A 16,303-nucleotide genomic window follows, 5' to 3' on the forward strand; every position below is an offset into this window, starting at 1 on the left:
GTCACAAGCAGGTGAATTTAATGTGACCCTCACAGACCTGGGAAGCAAATGCAGGCACCATCTCGCCCCTGGACATGCTGGTGAGGAGCCCAGTGCCCACAGCATGTTGTCTGCAGCCTCTGCGTGCTTTTAAGTCTTTGCATAGTGGCGTGTAGAGGTGGGAGCTGAGAAATACCAAACTGACAACGTACAAAAAAATGGCTCCAGGCAAAAAGTTTGAGGAATTATGAGCAACTTTTAGAGACCTCAGCACAAAGCGCTCTGGACAGGTGCCTGTTTGGGCAGGCCTTTAGCCCTCGCTATTCAGGCAAAACAAGCTCGGTGAGAGCTTTGCCTGAGCTGAGGGTGATGCAGAAAGAGCTCGAGCTGCGCCGCAGCATCGTGCACACCCACTGAGTGCCCTTTACGGCACACTGCAAAGGGGCCACCAGGCTGGCAGCATACAGGAGAGCTGGGGATGGTCCAAGGCCCCAGCCAAGGTTTGTGCAAGGCTAGCTGGGAACAGAACGTAAATTTGGATTTGGACAATGTTCCTGTACAAGGAGCTCCAGTAGGCAGCTACATCCCTTACCGACTGCTGTCCAGCCTCGGCCTGCCATAGTGACGAGTTTGAAGTGGATCATTTTCAGCTACAGTCTGTCCCTGCAGAAAGCACTACATTTGATTCAGCACCTCCTGATCCAGCATTCACTCTGGAGCATAACAACAGTCACTTCAATGCCAGTGTTCAATGATGCTCCAGTGTGCAGCACTAGAATAGTATTTCAACATTTCCGTTTTCCCCAAAAGATCTGCCAATCCAGCTTCCACAACCCTCCATCCTCCCCAACAGGCTTCCCATGGAAAATAACCCGTCTGAGGCACCCACACTGTGCCACATGGCTCCAGGGGGCTTGTTGTCTGACCCTGCTGCAGCCTCCCCAGCAGGAACACACAGCCCCAGGCTGCCAGGCTCCCACCCCTTCCCTCCTCCACTGCCTCCCTTTCAAGCAGCAATAAGGTTTCAAGACACACACATCCTGCAGTGACTTCACCATGGAGATGGGAGGGTAGAGACAAAGGGGTGAAGGGAGGTCAGTTAATCCCACAGACAACACCAGGCTGGGATACACATGGGCTGGGGAAGAGTTCATTTTAAAACTAAATAGAAACGAGGTTATTGAGCTCAAGTTCTCTTTTCTGTGCTATAAACCCCGGGGTCTGCTCCCCCTTCATCTCCCTTATCCCACCCACTATATGCCTTGCGTCTTGATTATTCCCAGGCTGAAGTGGTGGTGTGATTGCATTTGGGGGAGTTTTTGCCAGCTTTCTAAGAACAACTTGGAAATGAAGCAACTTAAAGGAAAGTCGAGTCTAGCTGCAGTCTCCCCCTGTAGATATCACAGCTGGGCACTCAAGCCAAAGGATAAGTTAGCCAAAAAAGGAGACTTCAAGTCCATATATATTAAATCAAGATCCCTATTCCCAGTAGGGCTAGGTCACTATAACTCAGGTATGAACTTTTATGAACTTCAGCATCCCTCATGCTTCAGCGCTGGTGAAGCCTCATGGCTGTGAGTCCTCCCTGCACTGTAGCACTCCCTTGTGTCCAGACACTGGGATCCCAACCTGTGCCAAGTGGAGCCAGAACCACTGCTGACACTCATGGTCACATTCTGTTACATATTTTTGTTTTCAGGAGGTTTACCTCATCAAACAAGGTCTTTATGCTTCTCCTTTAACTTCACTCTTCTGCAGGCAGAACTGGGAAAGCCCCAGAGAAACTGCTATACCCTGCCAGGCTTTGATTTTTCATATGGGCTATACATCGAAAGGACAGATGGAGGAGTCCCTGAAGGTATGACAACGCCACTAAAACATAGACCTGCAACAAAGTCCTAATGCTAATAGGGACTCTCCTTCCCAGTGCTCCTCATTACTTTTCACCAAGCTGGAGGTGAAGAAATCCAACATTCACCCACTTTCATTAATATCACAAAAAATGCTTGGTGACTACTAACGCTTCCCTAGCATCTTGGAAACTTTTATGGGATCACACAGAGCCCAAGAAGAAAAGGGTAGAGCATCTGCAAAGGGCAATACACGTGGCCACTTTCATAACTCAGAAGAGTTTCTACTTCATGCCCTGAGAAATTATTTCCCCCGTAAAATCAGACTTGCTGAGCCAGTCAGGGTGGAGAGTGAGAAGACATCTAATTCAGATAGGATAGTTCCCCATCTGAAAATAATCAGGGCAAGATATGTTGAAGGTCACGCCACTGTGAAGCTGTGGCAAAAATGCATACAAGCCACACAAGGCCCTCATGTGCAACACACAAACCGTGCATCAGCCTGCTTCCCCAAATAGAAGCTCACCCTAATCTTTTTCTCTTTGCCTCATGTCTCCTTCCATCTCCAGCAATAGGCCACTGGAACACAATAAAGCCCAGGACTGGTTTAACTCAGAATATGCCCCGAGACTTCATCACCATGAACCGCGGTGCTCTGAAGGCTGGTTATACCACAGCCCGTGAATTTAACTTGTACTACAAGGCCAAGGACATACGGCGCAAAGACGATGAATACAGTCGCTTCAAGAGATCTCCTCCCAAAGTACCTGCAGACATGACTTATGGCATCCCAGCACGGTAAGGGGAAAGGATTGGGGCCCTTCTCAGAAGGGAACTATCCCTTTCTACTCTCTCATCTGCATCTTCCCCCATCTCTCAGCCAGTACAGCCCCCAAAAGAGAAGTGTCCTGAACCTGGACATGATGCAAAAGAATCATAGCATCACTTCTGTGTTTTGCCACCTGATTCCACCTACGTGTCACTAACAGCTACCTAAATCTAGTCTGCATGCCACAGCACATCCCTATTTTACCTCTAGCACCAAGTGCTTGGAACTACTAAAAAATATTTTCAATGCCAGTCCTTTGACTTAAAGGAGCACGGATGTGCAAGCCAGAATAACGGCCTCCCCAGGTCAGAAAGTGATACTGAGTCAGAACAAACAGCATTTCTATCTGTTCATACTCTGGTGCAATTAAGGATCAGTTCAAGTTCTTTATTCTACTTTCTCCCACTTGTTAGTTCACCACCATGCGTCAGGCAGAAACTTTCAGTAAGTCAGAATAAACACAAAGCAGCTTTTCCCTGCTCTCTCTTCTGCTTCCAGGGGCTTCTTCTAGCACAGCCCAAGGGTTGCTCCCTCAGCAACCCCTCTAGCAGGGCATAAACGTACCCGCTCCTGCTTTGCAACACAGTGGGATGTTTAAGGCTTCACACTGAACTGGGTTGCAGTGCAGTGTCTAAAAGATTTTTAAGAAGCACCCAGCATACACGACCCCCACCTGAGGTTCAAAGATATAAAGTATTTAAATGGGTCGCTTTTGCCACTTCTAACATATCCGTCACATACCAGTTCCCAGCTATCTGCCGTGCTGATTTCTCCCGAGTAGTTGTGAACAGGGGGTCTGCAGGGGAGAACATCAGCACCTTGCTTAGGCTGAGTGCCTGTCCTCTACAGCAGCACGCAGGAGGCTGGAGGGCGCATGGTGGTCTGGAAAAGCCAGCGTAAGCCCAACGCAAACAAGCGCTAAAACCTCTGAAAAGGACTCCAAAGCAGCCCTGATGCTGCTGGAGCACAGTTTTCATGCTCTGTACAGGTCTGGACTAGACATTAGGTTTCATTTTAAGAGCTGGATAATAATCACTACCAGAAAAATAACAGCTACAAATTCTAGAGAAAAGACATGATGAACGGCACCGTGTATTTTACATGATAGTAAATGGGCTTTGCATATGCAAATTGAATGGATTTTAAAATGGTATTTAATGACAATTTTCGTAGCAGACATTAACATTAATTGCATCAAAATGAAAATGCAGCATTAGCTTGCTGTTAGCTGCAAATGCCCCAGCTATAAAGCTTTATCTTTATCAGTATCAGCCCTCACCAACGTGACAGGGCTGCTCTGTAAATTGCAGGCAAAAGGGCTTTTATGTTGCAAAAGTATCCCCCAATGTAGACCAAAATCAACATCAATTTTGCTTTATTTCTTCATAAACGGAGGTTAAATGGCTGCCTGCAAGAAGTCTAGGCACGTTTCAGAAGTTTTAAGGAAAATCTGCAGACCCCACAACAGCAGAAGTAGTGGGAAAAGGCTTTTAATATAAAGTTATTATTGTACAACTTGTCTTCTCCTTAATAGCTACCTTTTATGCAGACTGATTGTATTTATCCCTTTACTTTAAAAGCATGTTATAGACAAAATCAAATTACTAGGATTACTAAGGAGTTGTTACAACCATTTGGGTAAAAGTGGGGAATTTAACTCAGTTTTCATGACTGGCAAGTTAAAGACAAATGCATGGGTGAGTGCTCCCCAGCCCAGGTCTGTTCCTAGTCGCAGCAGACCAGTTTCAACACAATGCTCCCTGTTAAAAATGACATGGTTGTCAATGGATTTAAGTTGTTTCTGCTTTTGGACTCTAAGCCCTGCATAACTGTGTTCTTAGTGCTGCTAATTGGGAATGCACTTGCTGTAAGATATGTGCTTGTCTGGCAGCAGAAGGGGAGAGAACAGTGGCATGCAGTCCCTTCCCATGACTCCAAGAACTTACTTGCTTCTAAAAGCACCCACTTTGCTGCAACTGAGATCTTCAAACTTTTTTTTTCTTTGTTTGTTTGTTTTGTTTTGCTGAGAACAGAGCTTGCATGATGTTCCCTTGCCCAAAACACAGCACAGATGGTACAGCCAAGGAGCAAAGGTGCCTTCCCATCACACTGAATTCACCTGCACTGATCACTGCAATGCTCTGGGACAATCCCCAGAGCTCTGTGAGCCTCCCAAAGTGCCATTGCAACCCCCCCACCCCCGCATCTGCACCCACAGCCTCGATGCAGCTCCTTTGGGCAGCTGGCATCATTTCTCCGGTCCCTTCCCAGGCCCTAGGCTGCAGTGCTAAAGGCACCTAAGTGTCCTAAAGGCACCAAGGTCAGGAGTTGTCCCCAGGCTTACAAGCACAAGCTCTCCTGGATCATCCCAAATAGAAGAGAACGTAGATAAATGCTGGGGTTGCTATTAGTGCCTTATTAATCACGTCCTGGCCCTGCTGCTCCCTCTAGCACAGCAGATCACTTATGCTTCCACTTCCCATTCATGGTGGATGTGTGCTGCATGGAGCATTTCACAAGGCAGCCTCACAGACACTGGTGTGAGTTTTCTGAAGCTCGAGGACCTGTTTCCTTCCACAATATATTTACCTTCAAAGGTCACCCGTGCCCCCTCTCTATTAATTCCCCGGGGGCATCTTCCAGGGGAGAGAAGCAGCTCTGCTTTTTTGCTGATTCCCCCTGTTCTCACCCTCCCTCTTCCCAGAGAGGTGTTTGCTACGAATCATGTGGCCAGCTTTGTTGTGAGAGTCATAAAAAGGACATTTTTCATCTCTCCTTTTTCCTGCTCTCGCTCCCTCTCTCTCTCAGTATCAGACAAAGATTTATTCCCTCCCTGATGCCTGTGGCATGCGGAGCTGGGAGGGGTCAGGGGAAACACTGATGGGACGATAATAGATAATACAGTGGTTCCCCAGGGTCTTGTCCAGCTCCGTAACCGATCCATCAGCAGGCAGCACTCGTGCCAAGGTCAACAGTAACGAGGATGTGGTAGGGTCCCAGCCTCCCCCATGGGGCACCCTCCAGTTGGGCTCCTCTGATTCATGCTCCAGCTTCTGATCTCTACAAGAGCTGCCTCGTGCAAGCCACGATTTGCAGGAGTGCGTGCCCACTGGGCCCAGGCGCTGCAGTAATGACCACGCTGCAGTGCGAGCACACTCAGCTTCACCTGCCTCAGTCCTCATCCCCGCTGCAAACAGGCCTACGGATTTTCTTTCAAGGAAAATACCCAGAGTTGGCAGTACCTCCCCCAGGAGGTCAACCCAACCCATCCCATCCACACAGGCTCTTTGTGCATGGCAAGTTACATAGCTGTAAGATGTCTGTGGTTTAGGGTTGCTGATGTCCTGGACCCAAGTCCTCTGTCTTTTCATTTAAAATAACCCTACACAGCGCTATTAGCAGGTGTGTTCAACCCCATCCTCCTTGTGTAATGACCTTGTTTTACAAAAGGGAGAATGCAAGGCACTGAGTGGCCTGAGTCTTGATGAAACTGAATCTAAAGACACAGAGGGTCTGTGAAGACCTCCAGGATCATAGCTGGTGTCAATACAGCCTGGTATTCAGATGCATTTGGCAACTCCCAAAAGAGTCCCAAGCCCATATTTAGCCTCCTAACCACCTTCTGTGATTGAAGTTTACCATGCACTGAAATTAGCAGGTATTAAATCATCATTCTTGGAACTAGGAGCAAGCACAAATATATGGATGCTGTCTACAGCTAGATTTTAGATTATTTTGATTTACACAAGGTCACACTAGGAGTCTGAAGGCAAAACACACCAGCACAGTTGGTAGCCCAAGCACAAGTTTTATCCCCAGGAGCTAGAGACATTATAGCAGCACAGAATACGTCCTCAGTACTATCACAGGCTAGCATTTCCAGGGCTGCTTTTAAAGAAAACTTTTCATTTGCTTTTCTTTTACTACAGCAAGTTTGCTAATTCTGCCTTCTACATTCCTGAATGTGTTCCTGGGCACAAGGACTGCACAGACGTGCCTTTCTCTGCCATCCCACACCTGTACCTCCTTCAAACCCTGCATGGCCATAACCCTGCCTCAGACATGCTGCCATCCACTTGGCAGTTGGCCTGTAGGTTGGGCTGACCTTGGGTGTGCTGGCAGGATTTCCCTGGCACTCTGTCATCCCCACGTCTCCTGCCGGGTCCCCCCTACTGCCTGCCTTCGCTTCAATCGTCCCTCTCCTGAATTTCACATTCCGTTTTCCTTCTAACTTCATCTCCGCCCATCATTCTACCTCCCATTCTCTAAAACTGGTCTTAGTCCTCGAGCAGCTGCTTTCACCGTGTTTCTGCAGACTCACCTCTGAAGCATTTGTTCACTGCAGTCTCTCCTCTACGAACTGCTACAACTGGCCAAAGGCTTTGGTTTTCCAGTACCTCCTCTTTCCTTTGTATCATTTCCAGTTGTCCTAACGCACTGCTGACAGTTGTCCTAACACACTGCTGACTTGCTGGCCTTTAACAGCTCAGCTGTTACATTGGCTTCTCCTGCAGCTTCCTGGCTTAACTGATTGCTCTGTCCTTATCTTTCACCTTCCCCAAAAAGGGAGCTTCCAGTGTTAGTGCTTGTGCTTTGCAAGTGGCCTTTCCACCCAAAGTGCCCATGATTTTTGCACACAGCCAAAACGAAGTTCAAAAGGCTGCCCAAATGCTGTTTTGATATTTCCAGCATCTCTTTGGCACAGAGAGTGCTTTAGCAAGTTTATTTTTGAAACACTTAAAGAACATTTCAGGTCATTAGTATATGGCCCAGGAAGAAGGGAGAAGAAAAAAAAAGTCCAGTTATAAAGAAACTATGCTGAAGAGTAGATGGTGTTCCAGGAAAAAAAAATAAAAAAAAAGCTGGACAGGCAAGAAAGAAATACTACAGGAAGACCACACTTGATCCACAATCATTGGAAGCAGAACAAATGTGTAAGCCACAAAGCCCCCAAAAGACTGGGGCAAACCAAAATTTAAGGGGAAAAAATATCTGACACTGACAAAAATTATAAAAATATTACAGAGACTGGAACCACCATCAGGCTGAAGATAAAAACATGCAACCAAGTTAAAAAAATAGGTCTCCCATCAGTTCAGATAATTGCATCTCCTATCCAGCTCCACAGCAAAAGATACTTTGTGCCTCTGCCACCATCCTCGTGTTGCTAAGATAAGAATTTCTATTTCAAGAATCATTTTCTTGTACTGGACACGTGGCAGGCTGGCTGTGTTTGCATCTCTGTGCAGGTATTGCTACTGCGTAGCTCCCAGCCACGTCTGCCTGGATTGCACTGCCTCGTGCAGGGTGGGCAGAGCCCTGTGTACAGACCTGGTATCCCTTCAAACAATCTTGAGTGCACTGTGAAGATGCTGATTCTCCTTCAGCATGGTTATCTACTGCAGTTGTAAGTCTGACTACTTCAGGCTCTCACGTGAAGAAAAAAACAGGCATGTTTTGGCATAAGGTTCAGGTCCTGAACATCAGCCACAAGATGGGGAAGAGGGGAATAAAGATTTAGATCCCTTGTTACCAAATGCATTAAACTGAATAGGAAAGTAATTTACTGTCACACAGACTAGCTATCATCCATGGGTTTGTCTCTGTGGATCAGAGCTGGCTGAAGAATTTCTACCAGAACTTTTACCCTCTAAAACTACTTCTTGCCACAAGTAGACTTCCCCCCCCCCGCAAATTTCTGCTTTTGCAATTTGTACAATGAAAACCTAGTTCAGAGGGAAATAACCACAGAATCCTTTTTGTGGAAGCAAAGCTTTCTACCCCTTGCTTCATTTGAAAGGAAACAGTGCCAGTAACATCCCCGCCTAGCCAGAGATTTAAGCACGAACAGGAGGTCGAGGGGAAGACCTGGCTCTTTGATTTGTTCTGTTCATTGTTAGTTGTTTGGTTGTTTTTTTTTGGGGGGGAGGGGAGGATTTTCTTCCAAATGAAAGCAAAGCAGCACACTCATCAGGACGGTTTGCATTTGTTGGCATTGACGGCTGCAGACTGCAAAGTTCACTCTCAGCCCCAGCTTGAGGCTTCCAGGCTAGAATAGCTCTGTCCCCTAACCACATCCCACCTGAGTTTCTGGGAGGATAAGAGAGGATTTCCAGTCAGTAGAGATAAATTTGTTGAAGACAAATTCAAATAACCTTCAGCTAAGTAAGCCACATGGCATTTCCAACCCAAAAGACCAACGTTAACATGCAGATTCCAGCTTGTGAAGCCAGTTATCGAATAGGTAGGAGCTGGCTTGGTGTCTTTGCTGTGAGATACGAGTTTCCATGTGTGCATTTAGGATTGTTACAAGTGTACATCTCACTCTTGGCCTGGGAGGGAATAGTAAAGCAAATTGGTGTTCTTGTAACCATGTGTACTCCTAAGTACAGCTATGAGCATCTGATAAATCTTTTAAAGTACATGTTTACAATGGATTTTATTCTTTTTACTGTTCTATACATACGAGCCCTCTGAGCAAAATAACAGATCCTCTGACACTTAGAAGAAGCCACTGCCTCATTGGCTGCCCACAGTGAAATAACTTATATTGTTATTTCCTCATCCAAATTACAAGGACTGTAAAGAAGCTTCAGAAATTCAGAGCAATCAGTGCTTTGACGGCACGGATCCTGAAGCTGCCACACGGGTGAAAGACCCACTATTTCAACTGGGAGGTTTGCCAGTGCAAAGACTGCAAAAAAAAATTGGTCCCCGAGTGTTTTCTACCAATTTTTCTCTTGTTATTTTCTTCAGTGGTTAATGGAAAGTGAGGACAAGTGGAGATCATTTAAAAATGATCTTTCAGGCCTCTCCATGGGTTTATTGCCAGGACCTATTTAGAGGACCATAAAGCTGTAAGGGGCCTATAACTTCGCTGTATAGTCCACAAGCTTCCTAGGAAAGCAAGGAGCCTTTACATTCACACTCTGCATGTTTTTCCATCTCTCCCTCTTACAAGCACATGCACATGTGTGCAGGGACTTCTGGAGCCGCTAATTGAATTCACTTTTGTGAAAGTGCTAACAAATTGTAAGTGACCTTTTATACAAATTTCAAAGTCAAGAATCCGCCGCTAACTGAACATCCCTCTTCTGCCATTCACTGTTATGCAAAACCCACAAACAATTAGAAGAAATAACGAAGAGCCCAGCAGCCCTCTTTCCTAATTAGCTGCAGGAGGCAATGCTGGGGAGTGTGGCTAAGTGCTTCAATTACCTCGGCCCTCCTCACTGCCCTTGTTAGAGCAGACAGGTCCACTGGCCAAAGGGGAACAATTAAGGCAAGGCAGAGCCAGGCAGTTTGCAAGGGGATGCCGGGGCCGTGCCGGCTCTCACACAAGGGCCAGAGCTGTAATCATGCCCCAGATTCCTGCTGGGCTACACAGAGACAAATTAATGGTAGATAGATTGCTAGCTCTAGCCCATCAGTAACAAGGGAGGAAGGGAGACAATATAGCAGTACAAGGGAACTGTAATCAGAGTTTTCCTGTACTATAAACACCCTTTCAGGGCAGAGGGACCGGAGCATTAATGCCTCAGTGCTGTGTGCATTGGTGGTACCCCAAGGCCCCGAGCAGAATCACAGACCCCAGCTTGCGCTTTATTTGCTGAAGATAATCTGCACTGGCTGCACTGAGGAGCCCCACACTGGATAACAAACTGGTTCCCAGCAAGAAACTGATCTGTGCTGGTGAGAGAGCCAGCTTGGCCATCCAAACCCCAGCCACAAGACAGGACAGAGAACTCTGTACGGACAGTACCGCCACGGGACAAATCCTTCACACCACGACACACGTGAGGAAGGGGTACAAAGGCTGTGCCTCTTACGGCTCTGTGGGCTGAAGACCCCAAATGTGGATCCTGGCTGTACACCAAGAGGAAATCATCTCAGATTGAAAGACACTAGCAAGGGCTGACTCCAAGAAAATGAAGCCTCATTAACCTTTCAAGAAAGGGTTAAAGTTTCAGGATAGCTGTTGGTGTTGTAACACAACTTTGATATCACAGCTGTAAAAAAAATCAGTGATATGATTTACCTACCGTATAGGCACCCATACAGTGTCAGAGCCTGCTGCCACTAAGCTGCCCTTGAAAATTAGAGGGTCACACGTGGTTCCTGGGAGCAGAGCTTTTGATGCAGCCCCAAAACCACGCAGCCACCAGGGAGTCAGTGCCCATGCAAGTGTCCCCTGCTCCCCACCAGAGCCTGTCCTGACCATCAGCGGGCAGAGTACGGCAGGAGCCGTGCTGCACTGGCTGGAGGGCTACCAGGAAAATCCAAGGGCTGCAGTTCGCACTAAAATATTTACGAGCCCTTGTGCTTTTGAATAATACAAGAAAAAAAGCAATCTCAAGTCAAGTTTTTGCCCTTTTACAATACAGCAATAAAATTGATTGCATCTTTTAAGCCAGTATAAAAACCCTTCCTGAGCAAAAGTCCTTTGTATCCACTTTTGCCAAGTACCTTTTTTTTTTTTCCCCCGCTGATGTATAAACCTTTGAAAATAAGTTTGAGGGGAGACTGACAACCTTGAAACCTCAAGAGCAGCATGGCATTGACGGGTGCCGCTCTCAGAGCTGAGCATTATAGATAGATTTTAATTTCATTTTAACAAAATAGCTGTCTCCAGTGGAAGAAGCATCAAGAGCTAAATGAGGACCCGTCTTGAGCTGAATCACGTTGAACAGACCTCGGCACTGTCATTGATTTTCTGGGAAGAAAAAAAATGCCTCTGGCTACTAAACCAAATTAGTAGTCACTGATGACCAATTATTTTGCCCCACTGTGAACGGAAAGGCGTACTAAAATTCCAGTTTGTCAGACCCAAGGCTCTCTTCTCAAACACCTTTCAACAAGCGTGTACCAAAAGTCCCTCAGATGGTTCTGACGCCTTCCTGTTTTCGGCAACTTCTCCTTCTCCAAAGTTTTAATGAGCTGCTGCTCTGAGGATGGCCTGCCAGAAAGGGAGCCCCTCCCGGATTGGTGGTACACTATTTGGCACGCCGCACAAATCACAGCTGTCAGAATTTATACACACGTACACAAAAAAGTGTCAGCCTAATGTTTGCAAATTATAATTACCATTTCCCTTGCATGTCCCTGGTGCCTTCATTTTAGATAAATCCCAGCTCTGAGGTATCAGCTGCAAAGCACTGAAGGCTCATATTGAATAGAATAGATTTAACTAGTTTGTAGCTCATTTAAGGCCTACACTGTTTTATTTTAATATTGTTAATACTTTATTATACTTTTTAACATTGTTTTCACAGTAAAATAGCCTATTAGAACAGCTGCAGCTTCGTTTCCAGGAGACTTCTGGCAGGCTAGCATACCACATTGTATAACCAAGTAAGCAGGCGCTTGTCATTTCAGTTGAAAATAGGTCTATACCCTCACTCTTGAAAGTAAATTAGAGAGAGTCTATTAAAGAGACAGGAACTGTTTCAGGGATAATAGTTTTGAAAATGTGCATAGATAAATTTTAAAATATTTAGGAAATGTCAACATTAGAAGTGGCTCCAACTATTTGACTATAAAAGGAAGCAGTTGATTATTTTTTCCACAATTATAAATAATTTGTTACATCCTATCAGAACTTTCTTTCCCTTCCCTTTCTGTGGCAGGATGCTTGTGCCAAAACAAGGAGATCTGAGTTGCTCTGAATGAGACAGGTTTTAATCCACAATAAGAGTTTTCAGCAGATGGCTCTCTGCCTACACCCCCACCCCCAAAAACCAGCAGCCCCAGACGGTAACAGCAAAATCCTCCCAGCCCAGAGCAGCGACATCTGGGCAGGGTGACGGAGGGAAACGTAGCACACAAGCAGTTCATTCCTGTCCTCAAGTAACACTAAGGCGAGAGGACGTTTTCCCCTAGGCCAGCTGCACCGAGCCATACCACCACTGCCCAATGACACCGATATCAGGGCCAAAACTCCCCGTCCACCCCAATGGTAGCAGCGTTTGACCTACAAAAAAAGAGCTGCCTCGCTGAAATTTCTCCAGTAACCTTAGTCAAAGAAGTGTTGCCTGATATCCCCTGCTCCCTGCCCCACTTTCTCAGTATTTCTCTCGAAGGAGGCAGGAAAAGCCAGATCAAGCATCGCATCTTACAGCCCACCAGAACCCATACGTATAACTAAGCACACGAGTCATCCCTACTAATTTCCCAGAGACAGTTCACGCATGTATTATTCCAGGCATGATTCTATACTTTGCTGGATCAGGATTTAAATGCGATTAATCACACGGCAGGGAAGAGTCTCTGAAGAGCATCAACCCAAATGTGTCCTTTCAAGCATTTACTTACAAGCCAGCTGTGGACTAATCAGTCACCAACTGGCTGGTCCACCAGAGATGGTAAAAGTCACCTCCATGGAGATGTGAAAACACTCAGCCGCCACAAAAATCAATAATCAAACACCACACACAAAGGCTCCATGTTTTCCTGCATCCCTCCCTGCTATTCACACTCCCCAGGAAAGCTCCTGCCTTGGAAAGCAAAGGGTCACGCCAAGGAAACAAGCCCACAAGGCTCACCAAAAGCACGTGCAAGGACTACCAAATTTACGTCATACAATGAGATGCTCAGCCACAGCTATGCCACATCTTTTAAACCTTTGTAGATATTTTAGCCCAGCTCTGATCAGCGTGAAATACTCAACTGTAAGAGAAGGTGAGGGAACAAGGGAAGACAAGGGTAAATGTCAGTGTCCCCTTTGGCACGGGGTGTCTCCAGATGACAGTCTGGAGCAACGCGGCTGTTTTGTAGGCAAAGCCTTGAAAAGCCCTGCAGCATGTGATCTACGAAACGGGCAGTCTGCAGAAGGATGTCTCCTCTGATATGAATGCCCCCTTGGGATGTATATTGCTGGGTTGCACATCTAGTATCATTAGAAAACACGACCATAGATTAGGCTGTTTTGAAGCATGCGGTGTGCAATAATTAAGTAATAAAAGTCACCACAGGGGTGAAGGAACAAGGAACAGAAGAGTTACTATTTGCATATGCCCTGCTGGCACCCTCCACTACTGTCAAGGATCCTCCAGACTGCTAAAAGCTGGCTGCTGATGATTTCAGGCCAATTGCTGACAAAAACATTGAAGCATCAGCTCACTTGTGGCCTGGTGCATGAGCTCTCTCCAGAAAGCCACCTTCTGGTGGCCCAGAACCACCCAGCATTTAGCCCAGCTCAGATCCCTGTTCAGGCAGGGAAAGCCCTGCCTTGCTGCTTCAGAAGCAGCAGCTGAAGGCACGGCATGCTACAAGTGTGAGCAAAGCTGGTGGCTCCACAGTGTCGTTGGTTGCTGCTGAGATGGAAAGAGTCCCTCCCCAGCAAGGTGTGCAAAGACAAGGACCTATAAAATTTCAGCTGCAGGTCCTCCGTCACTTTCTCCCTTGGGATTTCTAATTTTTGCTTCGGGGGGAGAAGAATAGCACCACAACCACAGTGATAAGTGATATGCTGTCCTCGAGGCAAGAGCCCTGCTGTTTCAGTGCTGCCACTGCCAATTCTACCTCCCACGGTGGCTGATGAAGTTAAAGCATCCTCCCTTGCCGGGAGCAAGGCTCAGTAAGTCTGGGCCACAGCTTTGCTGCAACTTGGTCGGGTTAATGCCAGCTCAGTGCAGGTAAACTGACCGAAAAGCAACCGACTTCCTAATTTTACCATTTATCTAGAGCTGTAGACATCCGCAGTTCCTCTGCTGCTGCCCCCTCCTGGCTGGGACACTCGCTGGTGCCCTGTTTCAAGAGGCAAATCCACTCTGTGCAGCTGGGGCACCAGAGGGGCTCAGCCGTTCAGCTCCCCTTTGCACTGCAGACACTTGACAGTGTCTTAGTCTGCTTTAATTCCAGACTCAGACCGTCAGTAGTCCTCTCACCCAGTCCATCAGTGCATCTGTTTGGGCTTCTTTGTACACCACAGCAGTCACATTTTCATGTTCTCACCACTCACATTTTCCAGGAGCAGGGAAGGGAATCAGCACAGGGAGGTAAAGAGAGGCATTAACTTTGTTGTATTTTGTTTGTATTTTGAACATTTGTTGTATTTTTTTGATGTATTTTGTTGTATTTTGAACATATTTTCCAGGCCTTCCACTCCCTTTTTTGATGTCCTCCAACACAAATACAAGGAGCTGTGGATGGAGCAGCAGAGGGCACTGACAGCAGCCCAGCGAGTGGAAAAGAAAAAGGTAATAGTACTCCAACAGCACTGCTGCTTGCTACCAGGCATGAACTCCCCCTGTCCCACCCCACAATAGATGGGCTTCTTTCTACCCATCACAGTGAGCAGTCCCATGTGGGAAACCATTTTCCCTGACTGCTAGAAGGCTGGCAGAGCCTAATGAAGATCAGCTGCTTCCGAGCCAAGATGGGCCTGGCTCCAGCCAGAGCACATCCTGCAGGGTAATGCTGTGGGAGTGAGCACCAGATGTGAAAATTGCAATGTGCATGCCTGAAAGTGCACTGGAGACAAAAGGAAAGGTTTAAATAGAAGTATTGTTGTATCTTTGTATATTTTTTTTGGACTTCAGCAAGGCTTTTGACACGGTTTCCCATAGGATCCTACTGGACAAAATGTCCACCATACAGCTAAATAAAAACATCATACGATGGGTGAGCAATTGGCTAACGGGCAGGGCCCAAAGGGTTATGGTAAATGGGGCTGCGTCAGGCTGGCGGGCGGTCACCAGTGGGGTCCCTCAAGGCTCCATTTTAGGGCCGGTACTTTTCAATATTTTTATAAACGATCTGGATGTAGGAATAGAAGGTATTTTGAGCAAGTTTGCTGATGACACCAAACTTGGAGGAGTTGTGGACTCGAATGAGGGTGGAAAGGCCTTGCAGAGGGATCTGGATAGGTTGGAGAGCTGGGCGATCACCAACCGCATGAAGTTCAATAAGAGCAAGTGCCGGGTCCTGCACCTGGGACGGGGAAACCCTGGCTGCACGTACAGACTGGGCGATGAGACGCTGGAGAGCAGCCTAGAGGAGAGGGATCTAGGGGTCGTGGTAGACAGCAAGTTGAATATGAGCCAGCAGTGTGCCCTGGTGGCCAGGAGGGCCAACCGTGTCCTGGGGTGCATCAAGCACGGCATTGCTAGTAGGTCAAGGGAGGTGATTGTCCCGCTCTACTCTGCGCTGGTGCGGCCTCACCTCGAGTACTGTGTGCAGTTCTGGGCACCACAGTATAAAAAGGACATGAAACTGTTGGAGAGTGTACAGAGGAGGGCTACGAAGATGGTGAAAGGCCTGGAGGGGAAGACGTACGAGGAACGGCTGAGGTCACTGGGCCTGTTCAGCCTGGAGAAGAGGAGGCTGAGGGGAGACCTCATCACAGTCTACAACTTCCTCGTAAGGGGGTGTCGGGAGGCAGGAGACCTTTTCTCCATTAACACCAGTGACAGGACCCGCGGGAACGGGGTTAAGCTGGGGCAGGGGAAATTTAGGCTCGACATCAGGAGGGGGTTCTTCACAGAGAGGGTGGTTGCACACTGGAACAGGCTCCCCAGGGAAGTGGTCACTGCACCGAGCCTGTCTGAATTTAAGAAGAGATTGGACTGTGCACTTAGTCACATGGTCTGAACTTTTGGGTAGACCTGTGCGGTATCAAGAGTTGGACTTGATGATCCTTAAGGGT

The 16,303-nt window shown here is 47.1% G+C and overlaps 1 protein-coding gene across 1 annotated transcript in view; it reads left to right on the top strand.

The window, feature by feature from the left end:
* CFAP77 (cilia and flagella associated protein 77) overlaps positions 1-16,303 on the top strand; it is a 66,998-nt gene that overhangs the window by 38,731 nt on the left and 11,964 nt on the right. Inside the window, exons 2-4 of the mRNA XM_083807197.1 lie at positions 1,738-1,837; positions 2,399-2,627; positions 14,753-14,855. Coding sequence (XP_083663323.1) covers positions 1,738-1,837; positions 2,399-2,627; positions 14,753-14,855 — 432 coding nt within the window. The remainder of the gene's footprint in view (positions 1-1,737; positions 1,838-2,398; positions 2,628-14,752; positions 14,856-16,303) is intronic.

This window comes from Anser anser (genome assembly GCF_964211835.1).
Source record: "Anser anser genome assembly, chromosome: 21".
Classification (NCBI taxonomy): Eukaryota; Metazoa; Chordata; class Aves; order Anseriformes; family Anatidae; genus Anser; species Anser anser.